Consider the following 24,573-nt stretch of genomic DNA (forward strand, 5'->3'; position numbering starts at 1 on the left):
TGCTTACTATTTACCATCATTTTTTCCTTATGTTCTGCAGTTTAAAATCCACTGTTTCATTTTTAAATAAAAATTTAAAGGTGAATTAGTCTTTCCTTAAGCTCTCTTTTCTGGTCAGTTTTTTTATCTCAATAATATTCATATTTCATTGTTTAATTTCTAAATGACAATTGCTAACAAGGAGAGAACTATATTCTTTGGTAGATGTACATGCTTTCTAGTATATTTAGTATTCTCAGCTTAGACTGACTGCTAACATAGTCATGTGTTGATGGATAGATGGAAAATCGTGCTGCCGATTTTGGTTGTTTATGCTTAAAACCAGATAGGAAAGAGGTGAAAATATTGTTGCAGATGATTTCAAAACAGTCTGGATTGAGTAATTAGAAGGCCTGCATTTTACCTGAGGGACATTTTTTGCCCATCCCTGCTATACAGTATCGTAGTAAATTTTTGTAAATATTTTCATCTATTTCATTATAATTTTGATAGTGTTATTTATATTATTTTAGTTATTTGCTTGTTTATTCGCTGCATTTTATGTTATACAGTCAAAAGTCGTTAATTCGGACACCCATAATCCGGAATGATCTATAATCCGGACCTCAAAGCTACAAACTTTCTGCGCATGCGTCGCGTTCACGCATGCGCACAGGCGTTTACGAGAGCGCGTAAGACCCTTACGGCTGCGAATATGTTTGTGCGCAAGCGCGTTTAATGTGTAACGGAGTTATACGCTAAGCTAAAGTTATCTAATTCAGTTAATGCTGCAGATTGCGTTGTTCCTTAATCTTCGAATTGGATCCGGCTTATTATTTTTTGGCTTATTACAATTTTATAAAAGTAAGCTTGAACTTTCGATTATGTCAAATAGAATTTCCGATATATATTTACTACAAAGCGAAAGTATGTTTTGAAATCCGAAATCTGTTTATCAATTTCACGCTGCTCTGAGGCAGAGGGGGGGGCAGAAACGTCATTATTAGATTATGATAGATTAGAAAGATTATGCCAAATAGAATTTCCAATATATATTTACTAATATGTAATTTGTATCTACAAAGCGAAAGTATGTTTTGAAATCCGAAATCTGTTTATCAATTTCACGCCGCGGATTGGAAGTTGATCTGTCAACACTATCGTTATCTTCAGAGCAGATGTTTTTATTTTATTTGGATTATAATTCCGTACTAAGTTTAGTATTTCATCTCGATGTACTCCGTCTTTGATATGATTTAAATCAAGTTCCTCGTCATTATAATTCGCTTCCGATAGTGAAGAAAGTGACCCAGAGGTTATTGAAAACGAAAACATTTCGATTGACAAATTAGTCGGTATTCTCAACACAGCAATTATAGGACTTGAACAGCGGAACTTTGTAACTAAACAAGAAATTATGTCTGTTTAATAGAATTAAAGAGAAAGTATTATCACATGAAACGAAGCAACTTACATTGAAGGAAATGTTTAATAAAGTAAACAAATAAATATTAAGTTTTTTCTTTTTGTAAATTTTGATACCCTTTAGATCATAATTGTTCTTTATTTCACAAATTACGGTTTCATATTTTTAATTTTGTAATTTTTGCATGCCATCTTACCAGATTTAAACTGATGATCTATAATCCGGAAAAATCGATAATCCGGAATCGCCGAAGTCCCGACGAGTCCGGATTAACGACTTTTGACTGTAGTTTTATTCTGTATTTATGTTTATTTGAATTAGTATTCACTTATTTATGTCTGTAAGTATTTGCTCTGAATCAATCAGTGTTTACAATTTTTGGCACCTCCATTAAATCTGGAGTACAAACAGAAAACTTTCTTAGAGGCTGTATGGCAATTTCTCACCAACTTGGCAAAATTTTGAAAGTTTCTGAAAAATGCATTTTAAAAATCTCCTAAGAGTGATTTTTCTTTCAAAGCTTTCATATTTTTTCTATCTCCATATATGTATATAATCATATTGGTTGTGTCGGAGGAGTGTCAGTCAGTTGAGTTATTTGGAAACGTATGATTATGCTGAAGATGGTGATCACAATTTTGCCCTGCAAGTGATTCTGATGACCTGTGACATCCTTGCATGCTAAAGGTAATTTGCCTTACCTCTTTTTTTTTATTCCATATTTACAACGATTTATCTTACTATATGAGATGTTATCTATTTCAGTAAAGTATCAACTTCTTTTTCTCATCTGATGCAGACATGAAGATTTCTACGAACTGTAATGTGCAGCAATATACCTGCTTCTAACACAAAAACAGACATTTACATTTACTGAATATGAGAGCTTTAGCATAAAATTTTTTTGATATCATTTTTTGATAACTACTGCACTTATATCTATCGGTAAATGAAATTAAAAAAATATAACTTTTCTGTACTCTACCCGACGTACTAGAGCTGCGCGAATCACCCGAAGACGTGGAGTTCTCGTTACATTCATAGAACTCATCATCATCACTCTCACTCAAGGGCGCAGGAGATCCAGCTGAGGTCTTGCTTTCTTCCAGGACAGAGTGCACACTGCTGCGTAATTGATGCCACTCTCGACTCTTCTTCCGCTCGATACAGCAATTCAACATCTGAAGAACAGAAAAAAAAAAAAAAAAAAATAACAGTCAAGCGGCATGCAAAATGATTATTTTTGTACAGTCCATAGTACAAAACATGTGGTGTTAGAAACATCTTTCATTAATTACGGTTAAAATGGAAGTATTTAAAATAATTATTATCGATTTTTCCGGATTATAGATCATCAGTTTAAATCTCGTAAGATGGCATGCAGAAATTCTAAAATTAAAAATATGAAACCATAATTTATGAAATAAAGAACAATTATGATCTAAAGGGTATCAAAATTTACAAAAAAAAAAAAAAAAAAAAAAAAAAAAAAAAAAAAAAAGCTTAATATTTATTTCTTTACTTTATTAAACATTTCTTTCAATGTAAGTTGTTTAAATTGCTTCGTTTTATGTGATAATACTTTCTCTTTAATTCTATAAACAGACATAATTTCTTGTTCAGTTACAAAGTTCCGCTGTTCAAGTCCCGTAATTGCTGTGCCGAGAATACCGACTAACTTGTCAATCGAAATTTTTTCGTTTTCACTAACCTCTCTGTCACCTTCTTCATATCTTTATCCATTTTTTGCAGCCATTCCACTTTTTGTTTGACGGACATCGAAACATACTTTCGTTTTGTAGATCCTTTGGGAGCTCCAGCATCGGAAATTCTATTTGACATAATCGAAAGTTCAAGTTTACTTTTATAAAATTGCTCTTACTGTCTGCAAAAAATAATAAGCCGCATCCAATTCGACGATTAAGGAGCAACGCAATCATCAACATTAACTGAAATAGATAATTAGATAATTTTAGCTTATACCGTCCGTTATATATTAAACGCGCACGCGAAAACGTATTCTGCGCTTTCGCACACGCCTATGCGCAGTCGTAAAGGTCTTACGCGCACGCGTAAACGCCTATGCGCATGTGCAGAAAGTTTCTATCTTTGAGGTCCGGATTATAGATCATTCCGGATTATGGGTGTCCGAATTAACGACTTTTGACTGTATTAGCTATATATAAGTCCAAATGAATGCCCAATTTCATAGGTGCAGTACGCAAAATGTAATAAATATATTCATTAAAAAAGTACAAACATGCAGAGGTAATATAAGCAAGTTTTGAATAGTCACCAATAGATAGCGCTGGAAGTCCAATCGTCATCAGCGTTTCTGCTAAAACATAACGGCCAGAAAAACGTCTTCGTAAAATGGCGACGCAACATCAGAAAGTGTTTTGGGTGCTTGATTTTCATGCTAGGAAGTCTACTTTCAGGACCAGTTATGAACAAAATACGGACAGACAGCTTGGATCATATCATATAGGGCAATCCATCATTGGTACGCAAAATTTCAAGGGACAGGCTGCATTTGTAAAGGAAAATCAATAGGTTGTCCTTCAGTAGGAGAAGTAGTAGTTGAGCGTATTGAAGCCAGCTATGTGAGAAGCTCTCAAAAATCGACATATCAAGCTGGAGGAGAATTAGGAGCAGCCCAGAAAACTGTGCAGAGAGTTCTTAGGAGGCCTTTCTCGATAGAATGTTACGTATTGACATACACTTTTTTTTATATTCGCTAAATTATTTTTTGTTTAAATTGTGAAGACATTAGGTTATTTTGAAGCAGGAGACATGGAAAATGAGCAATTCCCTCTCCGGGACTCGAACCCTGAACCTCTCGAATACACGCCGAGTGTACTACCGTTACACCACGAAGGCATGCAGAAATAGAGGGAGAACATATCTCATAAAGCACATAATCTTTCTTTTAAAAGTGCTTGGAAATATTAAGTCAAAATATCAGGTGTGCTGGCTCTGAACTGTAGTTATAAAGACACTTTTGTACGCATTGCCTGCTTATAGTAAAAACAGCGCCACTGTAATACTACTCCGGCCACCAGACATGAAAATAACATTTTTTTAGATTTTTAATTTAAGACATTTTTTAATTTGAATGTGTAAAAAGGGAAAGACCATTTGGCAAACAACAACAAAAGCATAATTTTATTAAATGATAAAGTAGGCATAAATTTTTACAGGGAAAAGAAATAACTATGTTTTTCCTACCTGCGCATATTTTAATGAAGTTAATTGTTAAGAATTCACCATTTTAGCACAACTTACTATTAACAATATATTAAGCATATGCATTATATGCATATATTATTAGTTAACATATTAAGCATATGCAGTAATTTAATAAGAATTCCTCATTTAAAATTATAATTTACTTTTATTTATTTATTCTGCATGATTTAACATTTCTAATTATAAAGCTATTATTTTGAACAATTTCATGGGTTTCACGTTTCACAGCGCAAGAAAATAAGCTTGTGACAAATATAAGATGAAGACTTATAAAGCAGAATACGAAATTTTGGATCGTAATTCTTTCCGCTGCAAATGGAAAATATACACTATTCTTCACATATGTATCCATCTGTGAAAGTCAAAATAACGTCGTACAATTTCTTTCTTTCTTTTTTTTTTTAATGTTGAACACATTGATGCACCTTCAATAAGCTCAGTTGTTAGTTTTAGTCGGGCAACCTTCATAAAGGTATCGGCACCGTCATGAACCATGATTTTACTTTGTGAAGTAGAGTTTTAATTTACACTATTGATTAATTAAATAAAAGATGAATTAAAATCGCGCTACTTTGATGTCAAATCATTGCACTTGCATGACACTACACAAGTGCTGTAACGTTACATTTATTATGTACACTGTTGTTATGTACATTCTGATCTAACGGTTTACTAATATTATTAAAGTAAAAACAATTTATTAATACTAACAGTTTCACTATTGAAACGATATTCTACTATTTTGAAAAAGAGCAGAATTCATCATAAGTAACTCTAACCTCATATTTCGTTAAAAATTTTTGTAACTTATTACTTAAAAACTTTATCTACACAACACCACTGAAAAATTACATTTCATCGGCTTATAGGCTTGTTTTGATCTCACGAACATGGTCCCCATTTGTTACATGGGTTTCATTTTCAGGTAACGTTTGGTTTATGTGATTATGGCAAAGCCTCGAGGGCTATCTGCCTAAGGGCAGGGATAGCTTTCGTGGAGGACTTTCTAAGGAACTGATTCGCATACACATTACACATGGAGTAAACCACGAAAATGCCCATGCAGCCAGCTCGTTCTCGGGATTCGAACCTCGGACCAAACCACTCATGTTCAGTGACTTTCCTACTCGGCCTGGTGGGCCTTCAGGTGATGGAAATTTCGAATTCACTTCTAATTTTTCATCCATCCACCATAGTTCTTGGTTTAGAGCCAAAGAGTGTTTACAGTCATTTTTGTTTAGTTTGTTTGCCCTTCATGAAAAATCAAGTCACTCTGCCAACTAAAAAATATCTCCTTTTTACTTTTACATACATCGTGCTAATAGTCAAAGGACCATGAGTAATTTTTCTTACTAAAATTTGATCTATTACTTAATTTCATTCGAAAAATTATTACAAAATGTTACGAAAAATATAATGAAAAGATTAATTCTTATGGGTTTGCTGAAATATCTCTCATATGAAAAAGGCCATGAACATTTTAAGATTTGCAGACCTTGATTTAAAGTATTTTAATGGAAGATAGAATTATGAAATGATGATTTCCTTACCTGCAACTTTTGATGCAAAAGGCAGTAATTCATGTTAGGTGGACCCGGCTCCAAACTGAAAAGAGAAAAACTATAATTTAACTATGCGAGTCAAAAAATAAGTAAATAAAACAAAATTAAAAATAGTAGATACAAAATATAACTGAAAAAGAAACAAGCCAATTTCAAATTCAGCGAAAAACAACCTTAGACTGGTGTAGATTTTGAATAAATTTTTGTTATTTCGAAAGCAATCAGACATACTCTATTCTTCAGAACTCAGAACTAAAAAATATTTTACAAAGGTAGAATAATTGTTTTAAACATATATAAATTAACGGAGCACAGCCAAAAACGAGATTAGCGTCCTTTGTCGAAGAAAATAGTAATGAATAATAATAATAATAATAATAATAATAATAATAATAAAATAAAAAAATAAATAAATAAATAAATTATTAGAATTTTTATAGCATAAGGAAGAAATGGATGCCCTCGAAGATTTTCACATTCATAAAAAATACCGTTCATACTTTATGACATTAAACCCAATCCAATTGTTTGCAAGATGTTAAAATTCTAATACGTTAGCTTTTTCCCATTTTATTACTATTCTTTTCGACAGATGGCGCAACACTCGTTTTCACTTTGCGCTGCGCATTTATTTCCATACAAAACGATCATTCCTTCCAATTTGGAGCAATTGCTTCTAAAGACGAAACACCTATATATCTTATGCCTTCGAAAGAGAGAAGTTAAAATACAATGAAAGCCCATCACTTCCTGAGAAGAATATACCTAAAAGCGACTAATACTGATTTTTAGAGGTTTTCCTGCCTGTTTTTGCTTATTCAGAACATAAGCAAACATTGTTCTCTCTAAGACGGTCGTTTCCACTGCTTTTGAGACAGTTTACTGTATCATAAAGTCATATAACCATTTTGCTCTACATGGAACGGCGATTTATTAAGTTATTAACTAAAAAAATTTAAGGTCTGTTAGGCTAAAACTTAGTACACAATGCATGGAAATAAAATTGGTGGGTGCAAAAAAGAAATAATCAATCAAAATTAGTCACAAAAAGGTTAAAAAAACAGAGGACAGTGAGCAAAACAATAGCATCTAAAAAAAAACATATAGCATCAGAGCATCTACAATGAATAACATTAACATAAGAATGCATAACGTTAGTAAACCACACTTTGTTAGACACCTCATGCTGTAAAACATTGTTTGTACAGCAAAATAATTTTAATAAAAATTGATGCCCCTTAGAATTACATAGATATAATAATATCGTTTGCCTCAGTAGTAAACTCCATTGATCTTTGTATGCCAGTATGATAAACTGGAGCTGTGAATAATAATCTTCAGTTATTAAAACAGATTGTACTGAAGAATTCTCTAATTGTGAAAGTAATTGAACGTTCCCAACACAACCATTAATATTCACCTCTTCATTTAGTTTCCACATTTACTTCATACATTCACTTTGAAGACACAACAGTCAGATTCTGGAAACTTTTCATGTTCTGTTACAGCCCGAGTCAAATAAAATTCCTACCACAAACGAGATTTCGACTTCATAAAGTGTTCTAAATATGCAGCTAGTTTGAACAGAAATTTTGAACTGAAGTAAATATAACACTTGCTTTCCTTTCTTTATTTTTCTGCACGCATAATAAACAAAAATGCTTTACATAATCATCCTTTTGTTCGCTGAATCACCTCACGTGGGTAATAGTAACATGCGCGGAGAAACTAGAGCAGCAAGAAAAAATACGAGTACAATCGTGACCTAACAGAGCCCTTGAAATGGGAAGTAACAAAAACTTTCCATGACTATTAATTTTTTTCTGCACAAAGAACCAACACCCACTCGGTGTATGGCAAAATAAGCAGGGTATTATGCAGCACAGGCCTTCGTCTCTTCAGCCATCACTTTGATAACTGGTCGATCCGCTTATTAAAATATTTCGATTTTTTATTTATATAACTTGAGTCATTTCCCCCGTCTCTATAAAGTCTCTAGTACTGTTACAACACTGGGCTTGCACTTTTATTGTGTTAATATTTCCTTTTTAATTAAAATTATCTCAAAAACTAGTCATCCACTAGTTTCGACAAGATGTGACACAACGCTAATTCTCTTCCTGAATACAGTAAGACCCCGCTTAACGCGGGGGATACGTTCCATCGAAGTAGAGCGTAATGCGAAACAGCGCTAAGCGAGGCTATCTTAACATGTAAATAATGGGGTTAGGGGAAGACAGATAAAAAATGGTTAGGCAATAAATTTAATAATGTTTTTTTTAATAAAAATAAAATCAAACATTTATTTCTTACAAAAATAAAAACAATATAAACGCATATACTTTTAAAAACAAATAAAATTCTCAGTCAGATCATTCAGTCTATTCTGGGTTTCCAATTTTCTGCCTTTTTGTTAAGAAGGCATTATGATAGATTGGCTTAATGGCATATTACGTTCAATTTCGTCGTCAATCCATATAGACAGTCGTTTTCTTATTTCCTCTATAATGTTATTTCTAGAACGGGTAATTTTAGTTGCAGAGCTTGACGTAGTTGCAGTTGCCGATGACAGTATTTTTTCTTTATTCTTAAGAATTGTCCTTATTGTTGAAGTTGCTAAAATCAATGCAGCACTGATTTGAGATTGACGTTCACCAGAATCTAATCTTCTAATCACTTGCATTTGAGTTTCCAGTGAAATGCTTTTTCTGGTTGCTTTCTTTTCTTGTTTTTTTTATTATCACCCATGATAAAAACTAAAGATCACAATATTTGTCACTGTATTAATCGTTATAGTATTATACAAATTTAAACTTACAATAATTTCAACAAATGTTTCAAATGATAAAAATGCGTCCACCAAGCAAGAAACACAACTACACTGTTTCGGATATGTTATTTGGAAACCTAGCGCTGCGCACAATTTCGGAGAATCCCCGGGTTGAAATAAAAGAGCGCTAAACCGCAACAGCGCTAAACGAAACAGCGTTAAGCGGGGTCTTACTGTACACATGATCTAGATGGTATCCTGAGCAAACTTGAATGTGAAGACTACATTTTAAGGAATGAAATGTTTCCCTTTCTTAACCTTATTTCACATGCGTTTACAATATTCTGTTAATAACAGGATGTAGTCTCCTAAATACACGTAATTGCTTTCCACCGATTATTCCATGATTACATGACTAATTTAATCTCTTTCAAAATTGCTATATTCATATCATGAAAATTCATAACCAGTTATACTTTCTTTTTCGTAAAAGAAAAATACTGAAATTACTTTTTATAGAACATTTTTTTGGAAAATATCTCGAGAACCGAAGAATGCAGAAGCTTTGCTTTTTCTGAAGGAAAAACTCAGTGTTTTTGTCTAGCTTTTCAACCAGTTAAGGGTTTGTTTCTGGAACCCCTCTTTTTCAGTAGTCCCGAAAATGTTGAAATAAATAGATATTTCATTGAATACGCTTTACACAAACGGTCCAACCACTTTATACCTTGGATCTTTTTCTTTGGATATTCTACTTATTCGGTATTTCTCCCACCTTCTTAGCATACCTTCATGGTGTAGTGGTCAGCACACTCGGCGCGTATTCCGAGGTTCGAGTATTGGCGGAAGCCTTGCTCATTTTTCAAGTCTCCTGCTTCCTAAATAACCTAATGACTCTACAGTGGAGCTCTAACTTAAAAAAAAAAAAAAAAAAAAAAAAAAAAAAAAGCGGTGGATAATGATCCTTCACTACCAGGATTTGGACAAAGGAACAAGGCGATGGATTCCGGAGTACCTTTGCTGAAAACAGCAATAACCTCCACAACTTCGTTAAGAAATAATGAATAATTAAGAATTGAGTATGGCTAAAGTGAGGAACGAGAACCGTTAAGGGTTAAAGGGTACGGGAGATCGATAAGGACCAGGATTTGGTGATTGAATTCTCTAATCCCCAGTCACCTTTTAAAAACGGGGGAGTATATAAGATATTTCTCCCGCCTTCTTAAGCATGCCTTCGTGGTGTAATGGTCAGCACACTCGGCGCGTATTCGCGAGGTTCGAGTGCCGGGAAGGGCATTGCTCATTTTTCATGTACTCCTGTTTCTAAATAATCCAATGTCTTTACAAACAGTCCAGATATATTTCAACATGCATGTGCACGAGAAAGTAATTATTGCTTTGCTTCTTGTGAGTTCTCGTAATGCAAGTGGTTAGTAGGTTCACCTGGCAACTATGATTCATAGTTCGAATCCCGGAGAAAGCACAATAGATTTTTCGTTTCCTGGTTTAAAATATCTAATGGACTTTAAAAAGGCGCCGGAACTAATATGTTGTGGACAACAATTCAACACCAGGATATGGTCGACTGGATCTCGTGTTTTTTCACAATCGTCTTTTAAGAAGGGTATGTGAGGAATTATTGCAATTCCCCTACGTGTGCTCCTCTAGTGTTAATGGCTACTCATGCACAAAAAACAAGGGATGAAATCATGGCTCGAACTCCGCTGACAGCACAGTGGATTTTTCTTATTTCTACGGCTGAAATGTCTAATTGTCTTTACACATGTACTTAACGATGTTACGGCAAATACCAGTGGGTGTATATTTGCAAGAGATATTATGCAAATTATGAATAAGTAGAATATTGGTATCGAGATATAGCAAAACAAAAAATCATATTGAAAACAGATATGATTGAAGTAAACTTATAAATTTAAGATGAATTTTGATAATATAAAGAAAATTTGAATAATAATAATTGAAAGTAAAACTTATAAAGATTAAAACTCAGGAAAGAACACAATGGAAACGATACCTATATATACTGATTTCACCGAAAGTGTTTGAGACGCATGTACCTGTTTCACGTGTTGTGATTTCTTTTATAACCTTTCATATTCTTTTTATAATTAAAAAAAAAAAAAAAAAATTCTTTTGAGTTTTGTATGTTCGTTTTGAGTAATTGTATGATGCGAACTTATTACCAGATGTTTATTAAGTTTATTATATTCCGTTATTTAACCATTTATTTTGTTATGTTTCTTTATTTAACATTCGTTTGTTGTGGAATCAGCCTGTCCCCTCACAGCCATATGGCAGGCTTCGCCTGCTAGGTGACCTGGGGCCTAGTGTTTAGAACTAACTAACTGACTAACCGTTGGGTGTATATAAATGGCTGAGCAATTCGAGTACTAATAATATACATTTAATAAATATAATAGTTAGCAATTCCTATATAGTTATAGCTTACAGAAAATTGAGACAACTCAACTTATTTGTCAGTGATAATAATCAGTAATTTTTATGATTAATAATACCTATTTATGAATAAGAAAATCTAGTACACAGGTATGGTATTTCAACATACCCTACCTCAGAAACACTTCGAAATCTGAGACATGGACTTTCAGATAAAAGATTAAGAAAAGAGAATACTAGTGTTTCTCTATTCTATCGTTTTGGAGAAAAACCACAGAAAAAGGGGCTTTTCAGATGTTTCAGTACAGGTGTCCGCCGATAACATCGCGGCAAAAACATCGTGGACGAAAACGTCGCGGAGAAAACAACGCAAGGCGAAAACGTCGTGCTACAAAACATCGTGGGAGAAAACATCGCAAAGAGAAAACATCGCAGTTCTAAAACATCGTGGTACAAAACATCGTCGTAGAAAATAAAGCGGTTCAAAAACATCGCAGTTTAAAAACATCGTCGTCGAAAATATCGGTGTAAAAAATAAAGTATCTAGAAATCATCGCATGACGATAACATCGCAGGCATACTTTTTTCAGGTTTTCATAATTGTAAATGGATATTCCGATAATGATTTGTGAGCGCAAGATGTAAAGAAGGATAATTTTTACTTTCACATTTTTTTATTAACTAACAAAATTTTTTCTGAAAAAGTAAGAAGGAAACTTAAGCATAGAAAATTAAATGCATCTTATAGATTATAATTTTCATGAAAATTACCAGTAAGAACTTTATAAAAAATAATTTATTAATGGCCTTTGTTAGTTAAGTTAACTATGTCGGTTTAAAATTCTATTAAGTGCTATAAGTTGCATTAATTTTTTATGCTTAAGTTTCCTTTTTATTTTCTCAGCAAAAATTTATTAATTAATAAAAAATATGAAAGTAAAAATTATCCTTCTTTCCATCTTGCGCTCACAAATCATTATGGGAATATCCATTTACACTTATTAAAGCATGCCTGAAAAAAGCATGTCTGCGATGTTATCGTCATGCGATGATTTGTAGATACTTTATTTTTTACCGCGATATTTTCGACGACGATGTTTTTCAACTGCGATGTTTTTGAACCGCTTTATTTTCGACGACGATGTTTTGTACCACGATGTTTTAGAACTGCGATGTTTTCTCTTTGCGATGTTTTCTCCCACGATGTTTTGTAGCACGACGTTTTCGCCTTGCGTTGTTTTCTCCGCGACATTTTCGTCTGCGATGTTTTTGGCTGTAACCATCGGCCTTACATGAAAGGAGTGTTTGGATACTTACAAGCTTTGAACAAACATCAAAACAAATAAACTTCATCATCATTCACTCTTCTTTTTTTTTTTTTAAATTCCTTTAGTTACTGACAAAGCAGATGCGCACTAAGAAGTCTCATACTCAGTACGGAACGTCAATCACAGAAGTCATAAGTAAAAGGGAGGAAATTTTCTTTCGTAAATAGGTTAAAGGAACGGGCATTTACTTAAGTTATGCATCCGCAGGACGTTCGACTCATTTAATAAATGAGAAATGAGGAAAGGCGAACCACGATACGGGTTGACCTACGTATTCTAAAACTCATAATCGAATGGAAGATAAACCGAGCGCGCTAATAATAATAATAAAAACAGTAGCGATTATGAGACAATTAAAAAAAATGAAATCTGGTCCTTCTGACTCCACTAACACCAGAGGGGATTTTGCTGAAGAGGTCGCCACTTTTTTGACCTCGCTAAAGAGGTCGCCTATATAAAATGTAAAGATTTCTCATTCAATAAGCAAGAGCTCTTTCTTACAAATAAAAATTTATCATTTGTGTAACAATAAGACTGACATGTTAAAAATAAAATATGCAGCTGTAATTTTATGAAATTTAATGACAACAAGCAACAGCTACATATGTATTCCTCCTTTTCAACAGTGCATGAAACTGTATGAAATTTTCTTTTTTCTCCTTTCCCTTTCCTTCTCTCTCTCTCTCTTTTTTTTTAAATCTGTAGATAATGTATTGTCATCACAAAGACGCACGTATACAAAATTTCCAGAAAATCGACTCAGTAAAATGGGATTAAAAATTAATTTCGACATATGACCGAGACAAATAAGTTAGAAACAAATAGAGGAATCAGACTATATATACTAGTTCGCTTACATACATACAGTGGATGGACAAAAATATGGAAACACCTTGTAAAATGCATGTTTGAAAAGATTGATTGATTTTAATGAAATATGTAGGTGGCGCTGGCATTTTTGACTACTCACGCCACCTATACAACTTCCTAAATGTGCTAAACAGTTCAGTTGTTGTCGGAGTACTGTTATGTGAGGTTGTCATTGCATTATGTCAGAGTTAACAGACTTCGAACGTGGGCAAATTGTTGGAGCACGTAGGGTAGGTGCTTCCGTAAGCAAGGTAGCCGAGGTGTTTAGTGTTTCAAGAGGTACTGTATCGAAGATTTATTCCGCATATTTGAAAAGCGGAAAAACATCGTCTGCTAAATCACAGCGCGGGCGAAAGTGTGTCCTGAGTGATCGTGACAGACGATCATTAAGGGCAATTGTGACGAAAAATAAGAAGACCACAGCTGCAAAAGTTACTGCTGAAATGAATGTTGTGTTACCGAACCCTGTGAGTACCAAAACAATTAGAAGGGAGCTTCATAAACAGGGAATTGCTGGCCGTGCTGCAATTGAGAAGCCACTCATCAGTGATGCTAATGCCCGAAACAAGAAAAAGTGGTGTTTAAGTCATAAAGCCTGGACTATAGAGCAGTGGAAGCGAGTAATACGGTCTGATGAGTCTTCTTTCACATTGTTTTCCACTTCCGGCCGAGTTTACGTCTGGAGAACGCCATCTCAAGCCTATAATACAGACTGCTTGTTGCCAAGAGTGAAACATGGCGGGGGTTCTGTTATGGTTTGGGCAGCCATATCGTGGTTCTCTGCTAGCCCCATGATAACTGTGTCAGGGCACATGACTGCCAAGACTTATGTGAACATTTTTGCCGATCAAGTTCATCCCATGGTACAAACTTTGTTCCCCGATGGTGATGGTGTCTTCCAAGACGACAAAGACCCTGTTCACACAGCTCACATTGTCCAGGGCTGGTTTTCTGAGCACGAGGATGAGTTGTCCCATCTCCCCTGGCCACCACAGTCACCAGACCTGAATATTATCGAACCTTTGTGGTCTACATTGGAACAGAAAGTGCGTTCTCGTTATCCACCGCCAACATCGTTATCTGAACTTGCCACCGTTTTGCAGGAAGAATGGTATAATATTCCCTTGGCAAACATACAGGAACTGTATTTATCCATTCCGAGAAGACTGCAAGCTGTTTTGGATGCCAACGGGTTTCCTACACCATATTAAGCAAAGAAACATGTTTTTTTAAAGGTGTTTCCATATTTTTGTACAACCCCCGTATATATATATGAAATGATATGAATGATTTGGAACTTGGTGGTGGCATAATAGATGCCTAGGTAGATGGATGCACAAACCAAAAACTTCCAGACGTGGACGTTTCAAAACATAATTTTATTCCGTTATAATTCGCATCAGATCACTTTTGGTATACAAAGCATTTATCCAATCATAGTTAAATACGATAATTTTTATTTACACTGGTTTTAAAAGTACTTAAGACAGGGAAGCAAAGCAGTCTGGAGATGTTGGCATAGCGGAAGCTAGGTAAAGGAATGACGTAGTTGCTTGCGAGCAGTATTTATACTAAATAGGTGCGTAAAGTATAGGTAAGCTGTGATTGGTTAATTTTAGGTTGTTATGTAACGAGGAAAGATCTCGAATTTCGGAGAACAGATGAATTTAGGGAGGAGAACATCAAATTTAGAATAGTTAATTATGAGGTCGCCACTTGTTCCTTAGTGCAGCCATCGTATTTTATTATATTTTACATATACATACATACATATCTTACATATGCATGCATAGATAACCGCGCTTACAGTGGTGCGAGAAACGACGGCACTGGACAAACGAAGGGCTCCACGTCTTTTCAGAAAAAATCCCGGTTCTGAGTACAACATCATAATGAACGTGTCTCTGTGTGGAGGCACCGACTGTTTCCAGCTTGCATTCGCCATCGTCATACAGGTCCTGGTATGGGTTTCCATTAGGTACACATTCCGGTCACCTCTTGCTTGTACAGACTGTAACGAGGACCGAAGCCGTTACATTTCTGACATGTTAAGGCCTGTGGTTGTGCCCTAACTTTGAGGCCTTTATGACGCCATCTTTCAACAAGATAATGCTCGATCATTTGTTGCTCATGCTGGTCTGAGCTTCCTCGATATACAGGATGCTCGACTGTTGCCAAGAGATTGGCGCGCCACCAATCGCCAGCCACTATGATTCATGAACTCTGGCATGCAGTTGAAGCCACATGGAATGACGTATCTATACCCAAGCTCCCCCCCCGGGGGTTGACTCAGGCGAATGCCTGGGAAGTACTGGTTAGGATCTGTACCTAGGCAGTCTCAACCACGGGGGTACATAATTTGACTTCATAGGACTAGAGCCCGAGTATTGTACTCAAGTTGGTTCAGGCTTGGCAGGGACCGTACTGGTACTGTCGTGTCTGTTCCTTCGGCTGTGGTGGAGCTACATGGTGCATTTGTCGACTGAGTTCCCGGGGTTTTGACCCCATTCAGTTTTCGTGGCGGGGACTGACAAAGCGTACAGAGCACCTTTCTACAATGTGGTTTTGCCGATGGAGTGGTGCCCGGAGGCAAGGTGACAGCGTATTAAACTAGCAACGTATCGTTCTGGCCAATGCTTAGTAAAAGCCGGACGGGAACTGCGGGGGTTGCGCCTGCGAGAACGAGGTCCCACGGGCGTTGGATATTTCAAACTCTGAATGGGTCCCGTATAATGAGGACCCGGGACGGAGGTCCCTCGCCTGGTGTGTCTGTACCCAAGCTCATTTTGATTCCATTCTAAGCAGGCTTACAGCCATTTTTGCTGCCAGAAGTGGTGGCTCTGCATGCTGTTCTGAAAGCTGTGTACCCCAAACCACCTGCAAATTTAATCATGACTTCCTCGCGTTATATTGTTCGTGTACAATAAAATAAGATTTGCTATTTGCTTTCCTTCCAGGTGTAGCAATTTTAATGGCCAGGAGTATTCCGAGCAATATATCATAAATAAACAGATTTCGTTTAATTTCAGTATATAAAATTCACGAAACAACTTTTTAGAAGTTTCTTACAATGTTAAATCTCAGTTAGCCTTTTCTTTATATAAAAACCTGTGATCAATTAATGAACAATCTTTAGGTCAGCAATTCTCTTACATGATCACTTTTCACACAGAACGTCACCTGTTAGTAGTAGTGTAAGGAAGATAATCACGTCTACAGAAGATAAAATCACTCGAAACTGTTGGTCTTTTAGAGAGGATTTAGTGCTTTTTGAAACTGGCGACTTTTATTAAGTTTTAATCCATACGTTTTTACATAATTTCATTAAAATATATTATTATTGCTTAGTTGTTAAATTTAAGTGGAAAATTAATGATGACTTTCACAGAAAGCAATTAATTAAACATTTGAAATATATATTACCTCCCAGGAGGCGAAAGTCAACGATACGACAAAGGTGTGATAAGCAAATCACATTAATACTTTTTTCAATTCCAGTAACAGCTATAAGAGAAGAAAAAATCAATTTTAAACTTTGCCTTGAAATGTAAATATTAGGTCATTTTCATTTTCCGCGCTGTTCAGACTCTAAGTTGATTAATATACCTGATTAATGAAGTTCTCTTTGACTTGCGCAAAACCACAGATCAAAGGGTTCCCTTTGACTGGTGTGAGTTGTGACTTCGGACGATTCCTTACAATTTTTTTTTTATCTAATTTAACACCAAAGTAATCATAATATACTCCATAGGAAAGTAAAATTGAAACAGTTTGACTAACAGAGAACATCTAAAAGAAATTTAGGATGTATTATAATGTATGTCTTAATAACGGCTAGCTCGAAAATACAAAATAATAAACATTTACCAGATGCTAATTTTGATAACTCTTAAGTATGAAGAGACAGTGTGACACATCTTAAAACGAAATACAGTCTAATTGAATGAAAATCCCCATATACAGCGCACAGACATTTACTAATTATATAAAATGTTATGCAATTGTTTATAATAAATTATAATAGTTCAGATCGAACAAAAATTAATCCCGAAAATTATGCTGAATATCATTTGAAAAAAATTGGAACTTTTATAACTTATACTTAATACTAATTCAGAAGTCAAACAACAAAAATCAGCGTTATTTTAACATTTTTTTTTTTTTTTTTTTTTAACTTTGCCCTCGACCTTTAAAGAAATTATGTTTTAGTTTTGTTTTCACCAACAGATGGCGCCACTTGCTTATTCTTGTCCCGGCTTTCTTATTTAATCATTATTTCCTATCTTGTTCATTTGCGGTTTTGCAGCTGAGGATGGTGGTTCGGTAAAAACATCGAAACTAGTTCTGTGAAAATTTTGTGAATATAACGCTGATTTTTGTTGTTTGACTTCTGAATTAGTATTTATTCGGCGTGTTATTGTGTCTTAATTATATTTAATACTTAAGTTATAAAAGTTCTGTTTAAAAGTAAAAAAAGATGTTAAAGATGATAAAGTCTCTGTTTTAGCTTTCTTTGAGAATTTGTTATCAAATTTCCGCCATGGCATTTCTTCCCTTTTCGACGCTTAGTGATCCTAGAATTACATTTGAAAGAAATGCGATCTAAATTTAGATAATTAGTTAGAAGATTTGGAGATTTTCTAGGACACCGTAATATGTGATTCAAAAATCTCTCGGTGTTACTGGGAAGGTTGGCAGCTTTGTTACATATCTTAAACTAAAGTCTTTTATAAGAATAAATTGAGTTTAATTAAAAAAATTAAATTTAAATTCATATTTAATTAAATATTCTTTGCGCCATTGCTGCAAGGAATGAAATTTAAATTTAAACAAATTTAAATTCTTAACAAATACGTATAAAAGTAAAAAATTAAAAAAGCAAATTTAAATTCTAAAAAAACCAAAATAATTTAAAATAATTTTAAAATATGCAAACATGTAAAAGATTTAATTCTCAAACTAATCTACAATATCATTTAAATTCAGAAGCATAAGCAAATCAAGTGCAAAATCTATCCATGAAAATAAATCTACTAATTTAATAAATCAAAATTAAATTAAACAATTTTTTTTAAAAAATGCATATGTGAATGATCGTAGAGTAGGCAGGAGACAGACTTATCAAGGGGAAGTTGCCTCCAAATCTAACTCTCCAATCATTCAGTTCGTGTTTCGTCATTCATGCAGGCAAGGGTAAAAGTCAAAACCAAAAGTAATTCCAATAAAGTGGTACCGTTAGAAATTAACATTTAAGTATTAACATTTAAGAATTAAAGTTCAAAAAGGAAAATACTAATTAAGTCTTTTGAGAAACAAGCAAGTAAAGTCAAGAATTAAACTTCTTCTTAAAAAATTAAATTTTTTAAAATTAATTTTTTATAAAATAATAAAAAAATCTAGAAACCAATGTATTTTAGAAATCCTTGTCTACAGAAACTTTCCCTACACGAATATGCATATCAATAAAAAGAAACTATAAAATAACTATACATAATCCATATAAACCAATAAGAAATAAAAAGAAACAAAAAGAACTAATTCACAATTTTTAAAATAAATATATATTTAAAAATATAATTTCATATTTAGAAAATACTTAGATACTACATAAAAAAATTTAAAAAAAAAATACTTAAAGCAAGTAAATAGTAAGTTTTAATTCTAACTTACCTACTATATGAATGTTGGGGTCTGCAAAAGTGTTGTGAAAGAGAAGTAAGTGTGTTCTTCAAATTATATAGATGGCGCTTATGTAGGTAAAGTTGAGTGTCAAGCTGCTATCTTTGTTATAGTAAAAATTTTTTTGTAAATATTAATATTAATTAAATTAAATTAAAAATCCTAAAGGTAGTAATATCAATTATTTAGGTAACTGAGCCAATTAAGAGATGTATGTTTGCTTGAAGGAAATTAAAGTGAAGTGGTATGTGAAAAAAATGTAAACTGTTTGTAATTTAAAATGTGTGTTCTGTTGAAAAATTGTGAAAATTGTTAAAAAAATTAAGTGAAAGATATTTTGTGTGAAAATTGCAAAAAATTAAAGTAATTAAGAAAAACTAAAATGTTTTAATATTAAAGTTTTAAAGTAAAAATTTCCCAAAATTTTTTTGAAATATTTCGAGAATTAAATCTTTTACATGTTTGCATATTTTAAAATTATTTTGGTTTTTTTAGAATTTAAAGTTTAAATTTAAATTTAAACTAAAGTCTCATTTTTCCCCTAATAGAAACTGGGGGGGGAAGGGTAGGAAAAAAAATTACATTGATTTTACAGAAATTTCAATTCAATCACAGAACTATGACAAATAAACACAGTTAAATTGTTTATCAATTCAATAATCAAATGAACGAAATGCAGAATTAAAAAATTCAGTTTCTTTTAAACGTGAAGGAAATAATTTCTTATGATGGATTTTGCTTCAGATTTTCTATACTAAAAGACTTAGATCTGAAAAAATATAAAATACTATGCGAGGATTGTAGGCTCGAGGTACAAACCCCGTTTGTCCCTGTGGAAATCAAGTCATGACAAACTATTTGGATTTTGATTTCAGTCATGCACAAAAATATTTACAGTCGCATTTTTCTAGAGTAAAGTGTATGAAAAAAAAAAAAAAAAAAAAAAAATCCCGCACTAGAAAATAAAAGACGCATTTTTCTCACGGGGAACAAATAACGGACCAACAGAACATCTGGAGCAGGACGGAGAGGGAGAGCGAAAGTTGGAAATCTGAAAAGAAGATAAAAGGAATATTCACGGCCAAATCCACTTCCAAATAATGAGATGCGCCTGGGAGGCAGCCAGACCTCGTTGTAACGGGCGAATGAATGACTAAAGGCAAAGTAAAAAGCGAAGGTACAACAACCTTCAAATGCATATATTCGCATCACTGAACACGAGTCACTCCAGAATTGTTCCCAAGATCAATTCCATCCCTCAATGAATTATTATTTTTATTATTCACGTTCACATTTTCATTAGAATACTTTCGATTGACTACGACCACTGTTTACAATCTACAGCTTTCATTTTGCTCTCTTAGAAATTTTACTTTCACCCAGAAGCTAAACTTTTACTGCTTTACAAATAATTCTCTTTATTTTATTTCGTTTTTTTTTTTTTTTTTTTTTTTAAAGCGCAGAAATAAAATCTGCCAGTAAGGTATTTGCGATCAACCAATTTAAGAACAGAAATACACTGAACTCACAACTGTTCATGTTAATTAACGTATAGATATGAACAGATGACAAAGTAAAATTGCATTTAATGCAGGGGTATCTAAGAAATAAATTCGTCAAAAATTTGAAGTGAACGATATAACGTGCGCTTTTAAAATGGAATTAAATCAAAAAAATAATCAAATTCACTTAAAAATGTGAAGATAAATTATCGTCCATTTTATTTTAGTTCGGGCTCCAGAAAAGCTTAAATCATTATACTTTTCGAACCAGGCAATACGAAAAGACAACCTTTCCTCTGCTTGGATCCCAACCACGGATCTCCCAGTTTTGCTAGCTGGACGTAATAACCACTTATATCAAGACAGCACGAGCAAGGGAATGTGGTAATTCCTTATAAAATATGACTTCAAGCAATAACTTAGCTTCTACCATTCTTTTGTCAGCCAACTATGGTAACTTGTCTGCGGCTGTAGATTCAGATATAGCACCTTACTGGGAATTCTTACAGCTGTTAAACTGACAGGAAGTTGCACTCAAGTATATACTTCAGTATGGATGAAATTCTTGTCCTAAAGGTAGACTTTTTATTCTTCTATCATCAACAGACTTTCCACACATTTTTATTACTTAGATTTTTTAGCAATTTCAATTTCTTATCACAAAAACTCTTTTTTTTTTTTTTTTTTTTTTCATTCTTATGATTTAATCACCGTCTCACCTACTTTCCCTTTAGAGACAGATGGTACGGGATGAGCAGTTTCGAGATGTCGGATTTCATTTTCTTGGCTTCTCACGGCCAGATCGAAGAAGAAGCTTAACAGAGCGCCCTCACGTGCTTTGACATCATTAATTAATAATCCAATGTAATCCCGCCTATTTTCCTTAAACGTTCAGCGTATTACTATATTCGAGAACTAAAGCAATCAGGATTATTATTTTACCCCCTCGCCAATCTATATACACAGGTAAAGTTACAATCTATGCATACAGGTAATATATATGTTACGGTGAAACACCGAAATCTCGAGAATGTCGAATTTCACCGGTGAATGTCAACATTCACATAGTCGCTTGGTGTATGCCCGAAATATTTTCCAAATACTCTTATTTCTGACTTACACCGGTGAATGTCGACATTCACCATGTACTAATGGTGAATGTTGAACATATAAGAATATTATATTTCCTTCTCCGTAATTCATTCGCGAAAAAACGCACTTGAGACTCAGAATAAGAACTTAAGAACATAAGAACTTAAAACACACAGTACATTCAAAATGAGAAAGGAAAATAATAGAAGTTATAAACTTACCAAATTACGTGATTCAAATCTTATTTATTGCAACAACTTAAACTATTATGACGCTTTGAATTGCACAAGAGGCCCTTGCTTTTACAACTGCATTTATTTGTGGAACACTTCCTTTTGGAATGGCAGCGTGTACATTTACTCCTCTCTTTTCGACCTACACCAGAGCATATCTGTGATTGTCGACATACACCGGTGAGGGTCCGAATGTACAAGAATGTAAAGAAATATTCGATCTTTCACCGACGTATTTGGTGACATTCTCCGGTGAAAGTCGACATTCTCCAATTTCGGTCTTTCACGGTAGCATATACACAAACCCCCTCTCGATATTTTATTCCTTTTATTATGATAAATTTAAATTACGTTATGTTGATTTTATTACTTACGGAGATTTTACTGCATATTATTATATACGTTTTTCTGTCTTTAAGATTAATCATATGCATCCTGCAATAAGAAAAGCAGTGGAACATCAGAGACTAAATGTTTGCATAGGAGAATTGGATATATTTATTTACGGATTATTCGGGTAATGATAATGGAATGGGTGCAGCATATGTGGTTTATTTGTTTGATACAGAAAAAGAATATGGCAAAATCAGACTTGAACGTTACAGTTCTTTTTTTCAAGCCGCATTGGCTGCAATCATATTTGCTCTTAAATGGATTCATGAAAACCTGACTGTAAAAACATATATTAATATGTATACAGACTCGCTATCTGGTTTGGAAGCACTAGCAGATGCTAATAACACTAATATTTTGGTCACATATATAAAAGATCTCCTTATAACAGCTGAGAAACTACATGAAGTGAAAATGAACTGGGTGAAAGCCCATATAGGCAACGAGAGGGCTGACATGCTGGCCAAAGAGGATGCTATGGGTAATGTCGGAGCTGCATTCGATATTCAGACATAAAAAAGAATTGCTAGTGGTAAAATCAACAGCAATTCTCTATTACGATTTCTGGTAAGAAAAATAAAACATTTCGAAAAAAAAAAAAAAAAAAAAAGGAAATCGATCATAAAACAAATTTTAAATTTCAAATTTGGTCTTCCACATGCTCATATTCGTTGGAGGATTACGTTATTCAAAATTCGATGACTCTATGTACCGTTGTTTTATCACAATACGAGAAATATATATACATTTATGCAGATTTTTCATTATTTAATTTCTTCAAATATAATGCAGGACTCTAACATTTTGTGGCAACAGTTTGAAAAGTGAACCGACATTTATGAGTTCGACGCAAAATGCCAAAACGAAACTAATAGTCCTTCGGGATTCAAATCCCTTTGGACTAAAAAAAAAATGTTGAACTTTTGAAATTTTTAAAAATATGAGAATAATATTCGATTTTGACTACAATCAAATAATTACTGGGCACGGGTGCTTCCCAGCGTACCTGAAAAGATTTAATATGGAAAATAAATAGTCTTTGTAGAGCTGGAGACAATGCACGATATTCCGTCAACGACTACGTTTTATTGCGACATGTTACAGAAAAACATGGCAACATACAGGAATTCTATTACCGCAGGAAAGAGTTTAGATTTGCAAATGACTTGATGAACTTTATAAAATAAATGGCAACAGAACAATATTGAGAATTTTGATTTTCTATTTTTAACAGTATTTTTAATTTAATCTGTGTTGCGTGTACTGCGTTAACCATGAGTCCGATTATAATCGGCCAAGAGGGTCGCAGCACACTCGTATGTCCCCTTACTTTGTAGAGACATTAGGTATTTTTTTGGAAGCAGGAGTCATAAAAAATGAGCAACGCCTTCGCCAGGAATCGAACCAAGGACCTCTGGAATACGCACCCAGCGAGCAGACCACCACACTACGAAGGCATGCCAAGAAGGCGGGAGAAATACCTTATATACTCCCCCTTTTAAAGGGCGATTGGGGTTTTAGGGGACCCAATCGCCAAATCCTGGGTGTGGAGAATCATCATTCACCACCCTTTTAATTCGGGCGCCACAGTAGAGACACCAGGTATTTTTGGAAGCAAGAGTGATGAAAAATGAGCACCGCCTTCGTCGGGAATCGAATCACGGACCTTTGGAATACACACCCAGGGTGCAGACCACCACACCACGAAGGCATGATAAGAAGGTGGGAGAAATACCTTATAACTTGACACAGGTAATGTTTTCGGTCCAAAAATTCGATAGTGAGTTTTCAATGAATAAGCATGAATTAGGGTCCCCACAACCCGTTTTTACTATTTTTAAAATGACGTCTGTATATGTAAACTCTTATATCAAACTTACGAAAATTTTTATTCGTGTTTAAGCTTCCTACATTAATATAAAGAGTTGATTAGATTTTAGTAAAACTGGGCAACTGAAAACGGTAATTTTTCACGTCTTCCTGCTTTAAAAAAAAAGGCCTAATGACACTCACTACAAAGTCTTTGAATGGGTTGGTTAAAAATTACAAAATTATTTACTCTTTTTGATTTTAAT

At 34.1% G+C, this 24,573-nt stretch overlaps 1 protein-coding gene across 2 annotated transcripts in view; it reads right to left on the minus strand.

Moving 5' to 3' along the window:
* Positions 1-24,573, minus strand: part of Rab3GAP1 (RAB3 GTPase activating protein subunit 1) — a 391,448-nt gene that overhangs the window by 40,895 nt on the left and 325,980 nt on the right. Inside the window, exons 16-17 of one of the 2 annotated variants that reach the window (XM_085816530.1) lie at positions 6,205-6,259; positions 2,391-2,586 (exon numbers count right to left, since the gene is read on the minus strand). In XM_085816530.1, coding sequence (XP_085672656.1) covers positions 2,391-2,586; positions 6,205-6,259 — 251 coding nt within the window. The remainder of the gene's footprint in view (positions 1-2,390; positions 2,587-6,204; positions 6,260-24,573) is intronic. The other variant, XM_085816531.1, reaches the window with a different exon arrangement.

The sequence above is a fragment of the Stegodyphus dumicola genome, chromosome 5 (genome assembly GCF_044657685.1).
Source record: "Stegodyphus dumicola isolate Sdum_Otavi_A_Nest chromosome 5, ASM4465768v1".
Classification (NCBI taxonomy): domain Eukaryota; kingdom Metazoa; phylum Arthropoda; class Arachnida; order Araneae; family Eresidae; genus Stegodyphus; species Stegodyphus dumicola.